This window comes from Mastigoproctus giganteus, chromosome 1 (genome assembly GCF_048544385.1).
Source record: "Mastigoproctus giganteus isolate SK-2022 chromosome 1, ASM4854438v1, whole genome shotgun sequence".
Taxonomy (NCBI): Eukaryota; Metazoa; Arthropoda; class Arachnida; order Uropygi; family Thelyphonidae; genus Mastigoproctus; species Mastigoproctus giganteus.
Window position 1 is genome coordinate 110,640,368 of NC_143575.1, and position 20,475 is coordinate 110,660,842.

Here is a 20,475-nt window from a genome sequence, read left to right on the forward strand (position 1 = left end):
CTAGACATTCTCCAGTCCAACTTTCGTAACAGTGAGGTAATTTTTTTTTTGGTTATTTTAATGTTCACAACTCCAGCTGGCTTCTGTTTTCTAGTCGCACCGACCCAGCTGGTCGAGATGCTGAGGATTTTACAATTACTAATGACCTAGCACAGATTGTTCATTTACCTACAAGGATACCGGACAATCCTAATCATACAGCCAACACGCTTGATCTTTTTCTCACAAACAACCCTTCTAAGTACACGGTCGAAGTGAGAGATCCTTTAAGCACTTCAGATCACAACTTGGTGATTGTCTCTTCTCCAATGGAACCTTTATCCCATGGCTATTCCCACCTTGTGATTTGGTATTACAAGAATGCAAAATGGGATGACCTGCAAAATTTCTTTTCTTCTTTTCCTTGGTCGGATTACTGTTTCAAAACTTCTGATGTCAACGTTTGCTCAGATCGTTTCTGTGAAATTATTCTTGTAGGTATGGAATCCTTTATCCCACATTCCACTTTAAAATCTCGTCCTTTATCTAAACCTTGGTTTTCCAATAAATGTGCTAAGACTGTTCAAGAGAAGAATGTCACATATCGTAATTGGCTTGTTTCTAATTCTTCAGTTTCATTTTCTGCCTACACAAAAGCTCACAACAATTGTAAAGCAGTTATTAATCAGTCCAAAGAATTTCCAAAGAAAACTTGCTTTTTGCCCTAATGGTAGCCAAGCATTCTGGTCCCTTGCCAAAGCTATTGGCCGCAACTTTTGCCCATCTCTGCTCCCACTTCTGTCCAAACCAGATGGTCCTGTTGTCAACTTCAGCCAAGGATAAAGCTGACCTGCTAGCATCCCATTTTTCTTCCAACTCATATATTAATGATCTTGGTAAAACACCTCCCACTATTCCCCACACACTCCATTCAATGCCACCCGTGGTCTTCCATCAAAAGGATGTTAGAAGGATTTTGATGAATCTTGATGCTAAGAAAGCTCCAGGTCCCGATGGTATTTCTCCACTTGTTCTCAAAACCTGTGCTCCTTATCTTACTCCTATTCTTTGCCGCCTTTTTTCACTTTCTTATTCCAAAGGTGTTTTTCCTTCTACTTGGAAATTTGCCCATATCCAGCCAGTTCCTAAAAAGGGTGACAAATCCCTCCCATCCAATTATTGTCCCATTGCAATTACTTCTACTCTTTCCAAAGTAATGGAGAAATCAATTAATCGCCAACTGTTAAACTACCTAGAAACCTTCCATCTGATCAATGATTGCCAGTATGGATTCCGTCAGTGTCGATCCACTGGTGATGTTCTAGCTTATGTTACCCATTTATGGAATAATTCAATGGAAAGATTCACTGAAACACAAGTAGTTGCTCTTGACATCTCAAAGGCTATCAATCGTGTTTGGCATAAAGGTCTTCCAAACAAGCATCCATCTTATGGTGTGCCAACTTGATTATCCAGTTTTCTCTCTGATCGCTCACTGAGGGTGATGATAGATGGGTCTCTGTCTTCTAACTTCCCTACTAATGCCGGTGTCCCCCAAGGTTCAGTTCTTTCCCCCACTCTTTTTCTCTTGTATATTAATGACCTTCTTCCATTGACTGGAAATCCTATCCATAGTTTTGCCGACGATAGCACATTGCATTCCACTTTCCATTTTGAGAAACCTTGCCCTGTTCAATCAGCTTCAACTTCTCAAATATCTGTTACCAATTCCTTAAATGCCAATCTCGAGGTAATTCTCCAGAGGGGCAAAAAAACTTATTTGATTTCAATCCTTCTAAAACTCAGTCTTGTCTTATATCTCGCAAAAAGGATTCTTCTGCTCCTATGCTTATCTTTAGTGACACTCCGATTTCTAGGCAAAATGATATATCTCTTTTGGGGATTACCCTGACTTCTAATCTCTCTTGGCACAAAAAGTGCAGCCATTATCAACCCACTGTAGGATGGAAGCCTCCTCAACAATTCATGCTGAGGGAAATGGACCATAATCTGCCATGCTGGTCCAGTGCGGGTTGGCAGATCGACCATATTCAGCAGTGGGGGCTTGAACCCCGGTCTACTCAAAGAGCGTGTGCTACTGCACTCCCGCTCCTGACCTCTCGGCTGTGGAGCACATTACAAATATTGCTTTCTCGGCATCTAAAAAACTTGGTTTTCTCTTTCACTCTCAGCGTTACTTTTCTTCCAAACAGCTGCTCACCCTGTATAAATCGCAAATCCGCCCTAGCATAGAATATTGTTCCCACATCTGGGATGGTGCCCCCAGAACCTCTCTCAGGCTTCTTGATTCCATTTAGAAAAGGGCAGTTAGGTTAATTAATGATTCATCTCTAACAGAGTCTCTCCACTCACTGCTTCATAGATGTACTGTTTCTGCTGCATGCCTCTTCTACAGATACTTCCATGGGCACTGTTCTTCTGAATTGGCTTCTATAATTCCCACTCTCTCTTTCAAAACAGTCCGAACACGTGCCGCCACCAGCCAACATCCATTTACTGTCCAACTTCAAACCTACAGAACCAACTTTTCATCTTCCTCATTTATTCATTCAAGTGCCGTTTTCTGGAACAACCTTCCTTCATACGTATTTCCTGAAAATTAATGTCTACAGAAGTTCAAGTCCAATGTCAACAAATATCTTCTTTTGCCTTCTCAACCTCCAACCCAAGCACGGTACTAAGTACTATAGGTTCTAATACCTCTCATGTTTGGGGTTTACATAAAAAAAAAAAAAAAAAAAAAAAAAGAATTCAGCCATTTGTAATGGTTGAATGCTAAATGGAGAATTTAAAACTAAGGTAATCAGTAAACCTCCTAAACCACCATTTAAAGTAAGAATAAGAAAAATAACCCTATTTCCAAACAAAAATTATAGATAATGTATACAATAATTAAAAAAGTAAAAATTCTTACCTTTAATTTCTTGACCAAGTTTAAGTACTGTTTACGAGTTTCTTCTCCACGCTCACTACTAGAAGAGTCAGTAACTTGAGTAGTATGAATAAGTACTGCAAGCATGTCAAGAACTGTTGTGAACAAATCACTGAAAAAAAAAAAATTCAAATCGAGTTAAAAATAAATGATTCTGCATAAAAATTATGTTAACTTTTTTTTTTTTAAGACCTGTGAAGCAAATGAACAAATTTAAAAGGAAGGCATAAACATATATTTTTATGCTGCAAAACAATGAAAAGACTGTAAGAATGTTGATCTGGAGTAAACTGTAATTTAATCTGTTATTTCTTTAAATATTATTAAAGAAGTCCTATATGGCCACCCTCTACACAGACACATTAAAAAAAAAATCACAACAAGGCTTTCAAAGCAAGCTACGCATATTTTAATAAACTTCATTAAGAATATCAAAGGATTCAGGAAAAAGATTTACATTCCAAAATTATATTGCACACTTAATGATGATGATGGCTTAGATAAAAGAGTTTAGTGTGCAGAAAAGTTTCTCCAGATATAGAAAATAATGGAAATTTAGGTCTAATGAAATTTTGTAGTCTGGTAAGGCAATTTCCAAGATCAATGGACATGTTAAATGAAAGAATTGTATTTAATGGCCTAGTAAACCTAATTTCCCTAATTTCAAAATTTAAAAAAAGAAAAAAAATATAATTAATTTCCAAGCGTTATTCTTTGGGGCAGATTTCGAAGGATTACTGGAACATATTTATTCGAACAGTAATGTTATTTCAGATATTTACTGATGTTACAAGATTTTACTTATGTTAAGATTGAAGAAAGAGAACTATTGTCTATGCTGAAAGTTAGGAATTTCTAAATTGAAAATAACCTGACAATTACATCAAGCATCATGGCTCTACTGAATGTCACCCAAATTGCATGCATTAAGACTAAAGAATACCATAATGAATTTTAAAATACCTTTCTAAACGGTCATCATAATTTTGAGTTCTTTTAACCCGTGAGCACGACACATGCCGAAAAGTTTTGGTCAACTTCAGGGAGGAAATTTTATAGTGGATTTTGTTCATCACATTTTAATTGTATTTTAACTTATATTTTTAACCTGCGTTTTTTCTGACATAATGTCTTCCATCACTAGGGTTACATAGGGTTTGATATGTCTGGGGTTGGGTTGGGGGTCTACAACTGCAAACCTAGGGTACTCATGGGCTGATGGTGAGGAATGCATTTTGAGTTTTAAAATTATTTTAATCATCGCTTGTAATTTATTAACATTTCGGGAGGGGTGAATAAGAAGAAGTCGTATTGATGGAATAAAGGTAATTCCTTTGTTTATTCTTGAACATTAATATAATGTTAGGATAAATTGAGCCTATGGAAGCTCTTATTTACTTAGCTATCATTTCCATAAAATTTCTCTCAAATAAAAATATCGACTCTCTCTCTCTCTCTCTCTCTCTCTCTGCAACAGCAAACACTACACTAGCATTAGCAAGAGCACATGATGCAATAAAGCAAGCTTATATAGCATCAGCAAAACCCCCCCCCCCCCTTATTTCAACCATCCTCTCGCTCCAAATGTTTGTCAAGTTCTGCCTTGAATCTATTTAAGCTATCAACTTCTACAATGACAGATGGAAGTTTGTTCCAGCAATCAACCACCCACTGGCTAAAGGCAAACTTCTGAATATCTATCCTACAACCGTCTTTCCTCAATTTGAATTTATGCCCTCTCAGGTGATTAATTCTGAGCAAGAGGAAGAATCCCATCAGCATTGAGCATACTCTAACCATTCAATGCTTTATACACCTCAATCAGATCACCTCGCTGGTGCCTATTCTCCAGACACTGTAATTTGCAAAACTTAAGCCTTTCTTCATAAGAGCAACCCTTTGTTCTGTTCAATAATCTTGTTGTCCTTCTCTGTTCTCTTTCCAACAGCTCTACATCCTTCTTAAAATGAGGCCTCCAGACCTGTATACAGTACTCAAGGTGTAGCCTGACCATTGATTTATACAAGGGAATAATCACCTCCTTATCCCTGCTAGAAAAATTCCTGTATATCATTGGCAAGACACCATGAGCTACTCTTGCAGACCGTCTGCACTGCTCAGAAAACTTCATATCTGCCTGCACAATTACCCCAGGTCCTTTTCATTCTCTACCACTCTCAGTGTGGTAGCACAGAGTTGATACGTTACTCTGGGATTACTGCTTCCCATATGTAGTACTTTACATTTGTCAATGTTAAACTTCATTTGCCACCTCTCAGCCCGTCTGCTCAACTTTTCTAGATCCTGTTGCGGCAGTGTACTGTCATTAGTGTTATTAACAACCCTGTCAACCTTTGTATTGTCTGCAAACTTGGACATTAAGCCTGATATACCATCATCAATATCATTTACAAATACTGAAAACAACAATGGACCCAACACTGAACCCTGAGGGACTCCACTAATAACATTAGCCCACGAAGAGCAGTGCCCATTGATTACCACTCTCTGTCTTCTCCCACTCAACCCTCCCTTTATCCATAGCAGCAATCTGCCTCCAATGCCACACTCCTCCAATTTGTGCAGCAGTCTTCCATGTGCAATAGTATCAAAGGCCTTTCTAAGATCCAAATATATATCAGTTATTCTTTACATCCAGTTCCTTTATGACTACATCATAGTATCCAATCAAATTTGTCAGACAAGACTTCCACTTAAAAAACCCATGCTCTATCCGAGCTATAACTGAAGTCTTGTCTAGATGATCCTGCAATGCTTCTTTAACCAGTGCTTCATTAATTTCCCTGGCAGAAGTTAAACTAACAGGTCTGTAATTACCTGTGTCTCCCTCTGATCCTCCTTTGTGGATTGGGGTCACATCTACAAATCTCCAGACTAATTCAGACAGACTAATTCAATCTTAATCATTTCCTCATATTTCTCTTAATCAGCAATATCAATTCTCTTCACAACAGCAATCCACAAGCTAATTTAATACTAAAAATTCCATATATCTCCTTTAATTAGCAATATCAATTCTATTTACAACCTCAACCAATAAACAAAGTCAATAACATTTCCATATATTTATCTTAATTTCTTCAACTTCAACCTTACTCTAAAAAAAAAAAAGAGGGTCACCAAACTTTTTGGAGTTGTGCCCCATTAACAAAATCCTTTATACTTCATTGACCCCCAACCATTTAGCATTAGCATTAGTAGAGGCACATGATGCAAGAAATCAAGCTTACACAGCATCAGCCAAAAAAAAAAAAAACCTTCCCATTTCACTAGATCCATTCCTTCTAAATATTTGTCTAGTTCTGCCTTGAATTTATTTAAGCTATCAACTTCCACAACAACAGATGGAAGTTTGTTCCGGCAACCAACTATCCACTACTAAACACAAACCTTCACATCTATTCTACAACTGTCTTTCCTCAGTTTGAATCTATGCCCCTCTCAGGTTTGTAATTGGAGCAAGAGGAAGAATCCCCTCAGCATTAAGCCTGCTCAGTCCATTCAAGGCCTTATACACCTCCATCAGATCGCCTTGCAGGTGCCTAGTCTCCAGAAGCTGCAATTTGCAGAACTTAAGGCCCTTTCTTTGTAAGAGCATCCCTTTGTTCCCTTCAACAGTCTTGTTGCCCTCCTCTGTTTAATAAAAAAAATAAGGTATCAGTGTAGTGCGAAAGTATCAATAATTTTTTTATATTATAAAAAAATAATAAAAATGACAACAATATTTTAAGAACTGTTTCTGCTTTTAATTGCAGTGAAGAGGATGTGTTTTTCAATTTATATTGAAAAATGTGGGAAAAATTTAATAAAGCTCTAAATGGGGTCTGATTTGATATATATATCATTTAAAATTAAAACATTTCAAACATTTTTTTACTTATTTTAATTTAAAAATTTACTTTTAATGTCTTTTTTTTTCTGAACTAAGTATACAGAAAAAAAGTACTCTGTTTTTTTTCTGAATTCCTCTATAAAATTAAAACATTCAAAAAAATAAATTGACATATTCCTTATTGAATTTTATATATCATATTAAATATTGTATTTATTGAACAGCATTAATGGGAAGGATATGTTTGGCGGGTTTTAATAAGCTCTTTAATATTGGGTTTGAGTTTTAATCTTAACTCACCATGATCTTACATTTAGTTGGCTCGCTTTTGTTAAAATACCATTTATGTGACTAAAACTGGTTTCGTCCATGTAAGTTCTTGGAAACGCAAGTAAAAATGGCTCAACGGCTGTAGACAGTTTGGATATTTTGTTGTAACGTTTATATTCTTCCAATAATAGCTGATGCTTTTATTATTAAATAAAGATTTAGCTTCTATCCCAAAATACATATCAATGAATTCATTGTTTAAGTAGTCTGGTTCAACTCCATTTTCGATATTTTTATCAAATGGTGTATTGATCCAATCATTTCCCTCCAGGTCCTTGAAATATATTTTAAAGCCTTCCGTTAATTTTTCAAGATGCTCTCTATGTATATCTCCAAACTATCTTACATTCTCCTCCTCCTTCCAATTGTTTTAAGTTTGAAAAATAATGAAAATCTCTGTGTGTCAATGAAGATCTATATATATATATACAGCAGGCCCTCGTTATAACGCAGTTCGCTTTACACGCTGATTCGCTACAACGCTGTTCTTGTATTATAACCCGTATCTGACTATAACACTGTCACAAATCACTATAACGCTCTTTTAGAGATTGCATTTTTGGCATATTTAACGAAATCATTTCAAATTGATGGAGTTGATAGCTTGAAAATGAATAGCAAAACAGCATTTAAACGTTTTGCACGCTGACTTGAGAAATTTTCCCATGCTCAGAGAACTTTTCTTGCACGCTAATTTAATTGCAGTACAGTGACTTGTTAGGTAGTTCCGAGATCAACATTTTAAAAAAGGATCAAGTACATTGCTTGTAATATTTGTGTTATATGCATTCATCCGAAGTCTATTCATCACTCAGTAAAGCACGAGACATCATCCTTAACGGACAGTTTACTCGAAAGTTGTATCATAATAATTGCAACCAATGCAGTTACATTTTCGAAGAGTTAATAATGGGGAATACGAATTAAAAAGCAACAACGTCTGGATGCAGTATGAAAACTATAAATGTAAGAAAAAGACTGAATTTGAAAATTAAATTAGACGTTTTGAAGCAAATCAATTCCAATCAATGACAAGCAGATATTAGTATTAGTAGAGGCATATGATGCAAGAAAGCAAGCTTATGCAGCATCAGCAAAAAAAAAAAAAAAAAACTTTCGCTCCAGCTGAGCCTTAATTTTATTTAGGCTATCAACTTCCACAACAAGGGATGGAAGTCTGTTCCACCAACCAACTACCTTCTGGCTAAAGGCAAATTTCCGCACATCTAGCCTACATCTGTCTTTTCTCAATTTGAATTTATGCCCTCTCAGGCGATTATTCTGAGCAAGAGGAAGAATCTCATCAGCACCGAGCCTGCTCAAACCATTCAAGGCTTTATACATCTCTATCAGATCACCTCACCTCACTGGTGCCTAGACTCCAGACACTGTAATTTGCAAAACTTAAGCCTTTCTTTGTAAGAGCAACCCTTTGTTCCATTCACTAATCTTGTTGCCCTTCTCTGTACTCGTTCCAGCAGCTCTACATTCTTCTTGAAATGAGGCCTCCAGACTTGTATACAGTACTCAAGGGGTGGCCTGACCATTGTCTTATACAAGGGAATAATCACCTCCTTATCCCTGCTAGAAAAATTCCTGTATATCATTGACAAGACACCATGAGCTACTCTTGCAGCCCATCTGCACTGCTCAGAGAACTTCATATCTGCCTGCACAATTACCCCCGGGTCCTTTTCATTTTCTACCACTGTCAGTGTAGTACCACAGAGTTGATACGTTACTCTGGGGTTGCTGTTTCCCATATGTAGTACTTTACATTTGTCAATGTTAAACTTCATTTGCCACTTCTCAGCCCATCTGCTCAACCTTACCAGATCCTGTTGCAGCAGCATAGCGTCAGTAGTGTCCTTAACAACCCTGCCAACCTTTGTATCGTCTGCAAACTTGGACATTAAGCTTGATATACCATCATCAATATTATTTATAAATACAGAAAACTATAATGGACCCAAACTGAACCCTGAGGGACTCCACTAATAATAATAGTCCACAATGAGCAATGTCCATTGATTACCACTCTCTGTCTTCTCCCCCTGAACCACCCCTTTATTCATAGCAGTAATTTGCCTCCAATGTCACACTGCTCCAATTTGTGCAGCAGTCTTCCATATGCAACAGTAATTATAATAAAAGCCTTTCTAATTATAATAAATCTGGGGCAGCCGATGCGCCAGCACTGGGGATCCAGGGTGCCAGTGTGAAGTGGACCACTGGCCACAGCAGTAAGCTTACTAATGTGAATTCCCGAAAACGGGAATTCACATTGGCGAATCGAATGTTCGAACGGGGCACCACATTGGACAAAAGGAAATCATCGCCCATTATCCGAACTAAGGCTCACCGGGTCTGGAACGATGATCATCCAACCACCGGCACCTAGCGAAGCGGTTACACTAGTCTACTCTGGTGGTGAGAAACGAGAAGCAGGAGTGGGCTTTATGGTTGATGTTCAGGCCACCAGCAGTGTGGTTGCGTTCCAACCAATATCGGACCGCTTGGCAGTCCTTACTGTCAAGGGCACCATCAAGACCCATATCATTTCCGCCTATGCACGAATTGAGACATGCCTGGACCTGACCAAGAATGATTTTTACAACCAGCTCCAACATACGCTGGATTCAATTCCACAGACAGAAGTGGGCGTTAAAGTCACCTCGCAGGTGACTTTAACGCCCACATTGGCGTGGACAGATCTGGTTGGGAAACGACAATGGGCAAGTTTGGTCATGGGAAGATAAACGACAATGGACTACGTCTGTTGTCCTTTGCCGCATCTAACAACCTGATCATCGGAAATAGCCATTTCCAGCACCCTCAAAAACATCAACTTACATGGCGAAATCCATCTGGCAAGGACTCAGCAATCTTGGTCTACATTTTGATCAACGCCCGATTTCGCTCATCACTCATGGACGTCCGTGCTATGAGGGGACTTGATTGCGGATCTGATCACTACCTCATCCGGGCGAAGGTGCAGCTCAAACTACGACACGCAAAAAGGTCATCTCGGTCAGTCAAGCTGGACTGGAGGCAACTAATGAATGCTGCCAACAAACAGGCATATCAGATCGCACTATCCTACCACTTTGAGACACTGGCCGCGTCCGAGTATATAAATGAAGAAAAGCAGATCTCTGATGCCATCCTGGAATATGCCAAGCCCCTATGCCTGCCTGCCCAAAGCCGAACACAACCATGGATATCAGATGAGTGCCTCGACCTCGTGGACAAACGGAAACAGGCAAAATTGGTCAACTTTGAACGGTACCGGCAGTTAAACCGAGAAGTCCGACAGAGGATGAAAGCGGAGAGAGAAGTATACTGGAACCAAGTGGCAGACGATCTTGAAGAGGCGGCATCCAAGCATGAGTACCGCACTCTCTATCGTACCCTCAGATGTCTGAGTGGAAAAATCCCAAATTGACTAGTGACAACATCAAGAATGCTGATGGGACCTTCGTGCGATTACCGTCCGAACGCCTGCAATGGTGGAGTGAATTCTTTAAAGCATTGTATAATCACGACCCACCAGCCCCTGAGGTCTCCATGGTCGATGTTGAACCTACAGTAGAAGAAGTGAAAGCAGCCATACAATCCCTAAAGAATGGCAGGGCACCAGGAGTGGACCAAGTCACCACAGAAGCGATCAAAGCCGGGGGATATGTACTGCTTCGCCGACTACACTCACTCCTCAAAACCATCTGGTGCACTGAACAAATTCCGCTAATGTGGAGGAAAGCCATTATCATGCCAATCCACAAGGTGATAATCGGGATTGCAAGAACTACCGTGGCATCAGTCTCCTTTCCATCATCGGAAAGGGCCTTATGAAGATCATTCAGTCTAGGCTGCAAAAACATTGCGAGCAAACCAGTCGAGAAAACAAATGGGATTTCGAACCGGGCGAGGATGCTGTGATCAAATCTTCACCATCCGTCAACTGATGGAGGAGAAGATCCGGTGTGGACGGCGAACTGTCATTGTTTTTATTGACTTTAAGTCTGCTTTCGACTGCGTCCACCGGCCAGCCTTATGGAAATTGCTAGAGGTCGAACATGTACCTCGAAAAGTCATCACACTCCTCCAAACTGCATACAATGGTTTAACCAGCCAGGTGTGCATCCAGAACTATTTATCTGAGGAATTTACCATCCAAACTGGAGTCTGCCAAGGGGACGTTGCCTCCCCGTTGCTTTTTAACATCGTGGTCGACGCCATTATGAGGCAAGCATTCAGCAACAGATGGAGTATACAATATGGCAAGGATCACTATGTGACTGACTTGATGTTTGCCGACGATAGTGCTATCTTTGCCGGAAATGACGCTGAAGCCACGGACATCCTCTATGACATTGCCCGGTCATACGGGTTGAAGATCAATGCTGATAAGACAAAGGCCCTGACGACAGATGGGTTGCAAGCCATCATCTATCTCGAAGGCGTCCAGATCGAGCAAGTGCAGGACTATAAATACCCTGGGTTGCTGGTCCAGGAGAAGAAAGTTGCATCCACTGTGGAGATCCACAGCAGAACTGGACAGGCGGCCACTGCGTTCGCCTCGCTCAAATGGTGTCTGTGGAAGAGGACCAACATTTCCTCAAAGACTAAAATCAGACTCTTCCAGACTTTGATCCTGCCCATTCTCCTTTATGGATCAGAATCATGGATTTGTCTCAAGCTAGATTTAAACAAACTTGAGGTATTCCAAATGCGATGCCTGCGGCAGATCCTGGGCATTTCACTTCACGACCACATCACTAATGATACCATCCGCACGAGATGCCAACAGCAACCAACCATCACCGACCAAATCCAGAAGCAAAGGCTTAGATGGTTCGGCCACGTATGTAAAATGGGCGCAAATAGAATACCATCCACACTCCTTTGGAGACACCGACCCACCCAATGGAGGACTCAACGGACCGCGCCTAGGAAAACGTGGGCCAAGCAAGTGAAAAATGACCTGAAGAGCTGACGTCTCGACCTTAATCAGGCCAGGACTGATGCCATGGATCGTAAAGCATGGAAGAACATCACAGAGCAAGTCCGAAACCCTGCGGTACCTACAGCAGCGTACTGGTTGCGTGGCCAACCGCCTCCTCCAGCCGCCAGCTAAGGACCAAAGAAGAAGAATTATAATAAAAGTCTTTTTATTAATTATAAAAGCCTTTCTAAGATCCAAGTATATAATATCAAAGTTATTCCCTGCATCCAGCTCTTTTGTGACTGCATCATAGTATTCAATCAAATTGGTCAGGCAAGACTTCCCCTTAGCAAAATCATGCAGAGTCCGAGTTATAACTGAAGTCTTGTCTAGATGATCCTGCAGTGCTTCTTTAACCAGTGCCTCCATTAATTTTCCTGGAACAGAAGTTAAACTCACATGTCTATAATTACTTGTGTCAGCCTTTGATCCTCCTTTGTGGATTGGGGTCACATTTGCACATCTCTGGTCTATGGGTACCTCCCCTGAGTCCAAGGAAGTTCTCATAATTATGGCTAAGGGTTTGCTTCCTTTTTTTTTTTTTTTTTATGTAAACCCAAACACGAGAGGTATTAGAACCTATAGTACTGAGTACCGTGCTTGGGTTGGAGGTTGAAATAGTGAAAGAAGATATTTGTTGACATTGGACTTGAACTTCTGTAGACTGTAATTTTCAGGAAATACGTATGAAGGAAGGTCTCCTCCACTTCCTTTGCTGCCTCCTTTAATATAACTGGATAGATCCCATCCACCCCGGGTGCCTTTCTTGTGTTTATCTTCAACCATTTCTCCTCCACTTTACTCTCAGTTATTACAAGATTATCTAGCTTACTGCCAGAGTTGAATTCACCTCTGGCATTTCCCTCGCTGATTAACTCCTCATGTGTGAATGTCGATGCAAAACATTCATTTAGTTTGTTAGATACCTGAGCAGGATCATCAACAGTTGAACCATCGATATCAAGTGGACCAATCTTATTTATTCCCTTCCTTCTAGAGTTTACATAAGAAAAGAACTCTTTGCTGTTTTACTTTGCATCCTTTGCCAAAGATTTCTCATAATCTACCTTCGTCTGCCTAACCTCCTTTGTGAATTGGTTACAGACCAGCTTATATCTATCATAGGCTCCTGTGTCATGTGTTAATTAATATGTATCCCATGCATTTTTCTTCTCTGCCATGTGTCTCATTAGTTCATCTGACATCCATTTAGGCCTAAACCCTGAACAATATTTCTTAGTTGGTATGTAAAGCCTAGTAGCTTCCAAGATAAGTTCTTTGAATGCTTCCCATTTTGAATTTGCTGTTGGTAACATCATCAGTTGGTCCCACTGTATAGAATTTAAATACTGTCCCAGTCCATCGTAGCGCCTTTACGAAAGCAATAACCCTTCCCTTTACCCCGATGGTAGTTACCTCTGAGTAAATCTCACTTCAGCACACTGTGATCACTGCCACCTAGTGGTTCCTTTATCTGCAGATTCTTAATGCATGAAGAATCACTACTGATAATCAAATCAAGAGTATTACTCCCTCTAGTTGCCTCCCGAACATGCTGATGTAGAAAACAATCAACCAATAAATCCACAAAAGCCGTGCTAGTGTGTGAGTGACCAACCCACAAATTCCAGTCAATATCTGGGAAATTAAAATCTCCCATTATAAAACTCTCTGATTTACTGGCCCACTCTATTTCCCTGTACAGTTTCTTATTATACTCATCAGAGTCATAAATGTCTGCCATAATTTAGGACTGGCAAGTTTATCAGTAAGAATAATTATAAAAAATAATAAATTAATTCTAGAAACGGGAAAAATCAGCTGTTCTACTGCAAGCAACTAGGACTAGGCCGGCTATTAGGATTGAAAAGGAGAGACATTAACTAATTTTATTGAAGATAATATCCAATTCAGAATTCAGTTTAGTTAAATATTATAAAAAAAAAAAAAAAAATGTGGAACCATTTAAATCTATTACGGGCTGGTTGAATAGATTTAAAATCCAGGGAGAAACCACAAGTGCAGATCAAGGAGCCAAAACATTCAAAACAGAACTTGTTAAAATTATTGAAGAGGTGTATTATGTGTTATACTTCTCAACAAGGTTTTAACATAGAGGAAGAAGGACTTTTTTGGAAATGAATGCCTGTGCCACCTTGTGGGTAGTCACCCACAGTGTGCTTATGCATGGAGGTTATACCCAGGATTACAAACAGTCCCACCATCATGAAAGTGGAAGCAGTGGATTTGGCTGAAATTGGGTCCACTTGCCTTGAATGTCGCCGAATATCAGTTCCATCAGCATTTTAGACTCCCATATAGCAAGTACAGCTGGTCAGGCATATCTGAGAGAATGACTGTGGCAATCCGAGGAACCAAACAATATAGGCCTATCTTGACTTGGAACCCTAACAGAATTGTGCAGACTTGAATGATGGTAACATCTTAATATCTTTATTTTGGAATCAGTTCTGTACTTCATTAAATTTTGAATACAGGTCTGCCAAATAGAACAGATGGTTCTTACATTTTTTTCAACTTGTCACATAGTGATAGATCTATGCTCGTAAGAAGCTCCATAGTTGGGTTATACAAATTGATAAGTCTTTGCAAAATATCACCTCTCGACAGCCACCTTACTTCGGTATTCAAAAGTAACTGGTTGAACGTTTCATCATTTTTTTTTTTTTTTTTTACATAACATGGCAAACAGACGTGAATTAAATGGGTGCGCTTTGATTTCATTAATCAATCGGATACACACTTTTAGAGCATCATGCAGCTTACCACTGAATTTCTTTGCTATAAGAAACCTTTTCTTTGAGAAGGGCAGCAAATCCTCTGTATCGGCCAACCATTGCTCGTACACTAAAGGCAGCCACTGCAGTAAAATTACCGAGGGAAACGTTGTTTTTCTTAAAGTACTCTTCCAAGCACTGTAAAATTGTCTTCGCCTTTTCCATGAACTTTCATATACCTGGGAAATAAAAACTCGTCAACAATACATTTTTTGTCATGGCTATAATACCTCACATAGGCCTTTAGAATATCTGAACTGCTGAAAGTTGACTCATCAAGTTGGATAGAAAATTTCCAATTTTGAAGCTCAGACACCAAGGTTTTCTCCACATCATCAGACATCACATCAATGCATCATTGCACTCTATTCACACTTAAAGGGAGGCATTTTAAAACAGGATAGGAATCCTTCTTCATAATCTTTTCAATCACCTCTTTAATTGCTGGCATTATAATCTCCTCACCAATGGTATATTCTTTTCCTTTTTTGCTATAATGAGAGATACTGAATGATGCCTTCAGTCTTTCTTCATTATCAGCATGAGCAGATGCTTTAAAAAATATATTTAAATTTTGGCGAATTTCTGAATTTTTCCTTCAGTGGCTTAAAAAAATTTAAGATCTTAGTTTTTCTTATGAGGATGAATCTATTCAATGTGTTCTTTCATCTTTGAAGGTTTCATGGCATCCTTACTAAAAGTCTTTTCACATAAGAGGAACATAGGCATTGTTTGATTGTTAATTGAGGGCACAAATCCAAATTTTAAATACCCTTATGAATATTGTTGACATTTTTTCTTAGATACAGTGGCAGCCATTGCACCTATTGGGGTTGTAGCTCAATTTATATTTTAGAGTAAGTGCAGATGTGAAACATCCTGAAAGAAAGTAACTGGGTTCGATTAAGATTATTGCTCAATTCAGTATTTATAGTATAACAATATAATAGAAAACAAGGTAATGATAATGTTCTGGGGGAACTATCAGTAAAAAAATTTAAAAATTAATTTAAATATCAAAAAATATAATAATTTTGGGTCGTTCAAAAAATTTTCTCAACATAAAGCTATAGATATTTTATATTTTTGTATTTTAGTATTAAAATCTTTGCTATTTCTTCTATTTTTGGACTTGAACTGAAGTTTATGAATAAGAATAAAAATGTTTAATCGACCTCTTAAAGTTTACTGACCCATAGATTCTGTTATCGACCACTATGAGGACCCCTGCTCTAAAATAATCTACAAGTTCACCTAAGCACCCTTTCCAATACAATACAGTTCAGAGGACCTACATTCCTTCTCTTTCATGGTGGGGTTTCTTTCTACAGATTCCTTCCACAGAGTTCAGTGGAGTCTGCCATATTGGTATTCGAGTAGTGTCTTATTTTGGGAATAGTTCTCTGTTAATACTGAAGGAAATACCATAGCAGTAGTAGAAGGCAGGGGTACTATCTGACTCAGCTTTCAGATCAACTTCTAGCATAGGAACATGCCTGATGACATATAAGTTAAAATTTCCCTAATAACATTACTGCTTAAGGAGTAACTGGACAAGATGGCAGTGGGGATACCAGCTCAATGGCAGAGAGATCAGGCTGCCACTGGAATTTAGACAATGGAACACTTAAAAAATAATACAGTAAAATGGTACCATTTTATTTTATTATTTTCAATACTTTCTCTCTTAACACTGAGACTACTCTCCCCCGCCACTAAAACAGCCATTGTACTGCATGGTGGAACTCTTCACTACATAGTGGAAATCTCCCAGAACTGAAAGTGTGCAGTCTTTAAATGTGTATTCATTCATTGATAGGTCTAATGAGAATTTCAAAAATTAATTAAAAATATGTTTTTAATACAGAATATAGATTTTTCACAGTTGTGTTCAGAAAATATTGAAAATGTAGGTGGCATCAAAAAAAAAGGAACAACTTTTAATTTTTTTTTCTGAGTTTTCAACTTTTCATGTTCACAGAGGCAAAAGACGTGAATCTGTTGGAACACATGTAGAGAAGAGAACCAGATCAATCAAAAATACAAAGGGTACTTTTATCACAAAAGACTTTTTTTCTGCAAATTGCAGCACTTTTAAACTAGGCCTTGCAAGGGCACTGGATATTGAAATGTTTAAGGCTTTAAACAGATTGAGTACACTAAATGATGATGGTATTCTAACTCTTTCTCAGACAATAAACACAAATTGAAATTAAGGAGGAATAGATATACAAAAATTTGCATTCAGCCAGAGAGTTAATTAATTGTTGGAATAAACTATCATATAGTATTGTGGAAGTGGGTAGTTTGGATAAATTTAAAGAATTAAACATTAGACAGTATAGTCAGATGAGGGTGGGTGTGTGTGTGTGTGTGTGTGTGTGTGTGTGTGTGTGTGTGCATGTGTGTGTGTGTGTGCGTGCGTGTGCGTGTGCGTATGTGTGCATGCGTGCGTGTGTGTGTGTGTGTGCAAAGCTTACTTCCTTGCATCATTTGCCAGTACCACCACTACTACTAGTAAAAATAATATGTGAATTTACTAGAATTTTAATAATTTGGTCAATATAAATTTTTTAAACTTTAAGAATCCCATTCATATTGATAAAAACAAGAAAACTGATATTTTAAGAAACAAAAATTAACACCTGTATACAAACTTATATAATAATAAACTTTATTTGCAAATCAACGCTTATTCTTTACTCGGCCTTGTAACTGCATAAAAGTATCGGTAAGGGTATCAAATCCACGTGTTACAAGTTGCAACTCCGCTGAACGAGAAGGTTTTTAGCCATATTTAGCCGCTTTATTGAATATTTTTTACATGAAATTATTTTCTGTAAGTAGCTTATAGACCTAGTAAGGATCGTTAGTTTATTCTGAATTGAGACAGCGAGATTTGAAAGTTAATTAATACTTAAGTGTCCGTAGATTTACCGTTTGTAACTTGACGCCTTTGTCATAGATAGCGTTAGTATAACAGGTTATAATATTGTCAGTTAATTGGTAGAATCTATTAAACTTGTTGAACTTCATTGTCAATTAAATTGTACTTTTAACTAAATACATATAACGACTTAGATTACAAACGTAACATAAGTAATTAATACATAACTGATACGGAAGTTATATAAAGGGAACTCATACATAATTAATACTTGACACTGAAAAATAAATATACCGTTATAACTGTGTTGGGATACAAGTTTAGGGTTATAATTTTGAACTGAAATTTAAATTTTATTGAAATTATTAGAAATCATGACTCAGATCAGAACAGCAAAGCAAAAGGCTCAAGCTAATGGAAGTACTGTCGCTCAGAGGAGAACTGAGGGGAGGACAGTTGCCTTCTGAATCACAGCCTTTTAAAATGCACTACTTGCATGATGTTTGTGGAGAATTCAGGTACGGGACATGATATTGCCATGGGGGATGCTTTGTGTGTGTGCGCGATGCAAGGAGTGTATCGAAATCAGGCAACAACTCAGCATTGTTTTGGGCCTATATGAGAGCTTGAAGGACAGGATGGATGCCCTCGAAGGAACTAAATTGAGGGGCCAATCAAGCTCTAAGCTGCCCACATCAATGCCAGAGTTTGCACTTGGTCATCACGCAACACAGCGGCAAACCCCAAGGCAGAATGCGCTGGTCCCACAGCAACTAGTAGTTGTTGGTGACTCTATTGTCAGGGAAACGGGGAACGTGCTTTTTAAAAGGATAGGTGGAACAGGACCAGGGTATGTCTGCCAGGGGCAAAGGTTGATGACGATGTAGAGCGGATATCATCTTTTAAGGGCACAACAGGTGATATAGTTCTACACGTTGGCACTAATGATATCAAGAGTAGGAGACCTGCAGAATTACTTAACAAGTACAGGTCACTGTTGAAAAAAAGCTGTGAATTAAGGTTGAATTTGAAAGTGTCAGCAATTCTGCTCAGACATGATAGGAGGGAGTATATGATGAGAGCCTTGTCGATCAATTCGGCACTGGAAAGAATGTGCAAGGCTCAAGGGGCAGAATTTTTTTCAGCCTAGACTATACTTGTTAACAGGAGAGATTGCTTCTACAGGGATTGCATACACTTAAATAGAAAGGGTGCAAGAATATTTGCTGATGCTACCGAGGCAGTGTTAGGTGGGTCAGAAAACTGCTAGCTTGGAGGGAGACAAAGACAAACAGATTAACAGTAGCCACTGGCAGAGGTGAAAGAGATTCTTGCACTGCTTCTATTGGAATGAGCAGAAGCCTGAAAAACAAGATGCAGGATATTTCAGAGACTGTTGGGAGTCATTGCGGTACAAGTCACCACACATGGGTTGTGTTAGGGTAGCTAAGAATAGAAATAGGTGCATGTATACTTGCGTGTACACCAATGCTAGGAGTTTAGTAAATAAATTTGATGAATTTGAGGTATTGCTCAAAATATCAAAGGCAGATATTGTTGGGATTTACGAGACGTAGTGTCACACAGATATAAGGAATGCAGAACTGGAATTTGGGGAGTACAAGGATGTGAAGCCAGTTGACATCGCTGGACAGTGCAGTGTCGAGTCAGTTTGGTGTGACATAAGAATTGGGAGATCAAAATTGAGAGTAGGAGTGTGCTACAGGCCTAATGACTCTGATGAGTATAATAAGAAACTGTACAGGGAAATAGAGTGGGCCAGTAAATCAGAGAGTCTTATAATGGGGGATTTTAATTTCCCAGATATTGACTGGAAATTGGGGGCTGGTCACTCACACACTAGCAAGGCTTTTGTGGATTTATTGGATGATTGTTTTCTACATCAGCATGGTAAGGAGGTTAGAGGGAGTAATACTCTTGATTTGATTATCAGTAGTGAATCCTCATGCATTAAGAATCTGCAGATAAATGAACCACTAGGTGGCAGTGATCACAGTGTGCTGAAGTGGGTTTTACTCAAAGAGGTAATTACCATTAGGGGTCAAGGGAAGGGTTATTGCTTTTGTAAAGGCGACTACGATGGACTGAGACATTATTTAAATTCTATACAGTGGGACCAACTGATGATGTTACCAACAGCAAATTCAAAATGGGAAGCATTCAAAGAACTTATCTTGGAAGCTACTAGGCTTTACATACCAACTAAGAAATATTGTTCAAGGTTTAGGCCTAAATGGATGTCAGATGAACTAGAGACAAATGGCAGAGAAGAAAAATGCATGGGATACATACAAATTATACATAAATGGGATACATACAAATCTTTGGCAAGTGATGCAAAGAAAAACAGCAAAGAGTTCTTTACTTATGTAAATTCTAGAAGGAAGGGGATGAATCAGATTGGTCCAATTGATATCGATGGGTCAACTGTTGATGATCCTGCTCAGGTAGCTAACAAACTAAATGAATATTTTGCATCGACATTTCAACATGAGGAAGTTATTCAGGGAGGGGAATGCCAGAGATTTATTCAACTCTGGCAGTAAGCTAGAGAACCTTGTAATAACTGAGAGTAAAGTGGAGGAGAAATTGTTGAAGATAAACACAAGAAAAGCACCTGGGGGTGGATGGGATGTATTCAGTTATATT

At 38.7% G+C, this 20,475-nt stretch overlaps 1 protein-coding gene across 4 annotated transcripts in view; it reads right to left on the reverse strand.

Annotated features, from left to right (window-relative positions):
* Positions 1 to 20,475, reverse strand: part of LOC150091098 (mediator of RNA polymerase II transcription subunit 12-like protein) — an 825,386-nt gene that overhangs the window by 220,596 nt on the left and 584,315 nt on the right. For all 4 annotated transcript variants that reach the window (XM_090374287.1, XM_090374270.1, XM_090374279.1 and 1 more), the window contains one exon: positions 2,915 to 3,044. In XM_090374287.1, the coding sequence (XP_090230413.1) occupies positions 2,915 to 3,044 (130 nt within the window). The remainder of the gene's footprint in view (positions 1 to 2,914; positions 3,045 to 20,475) is intronic.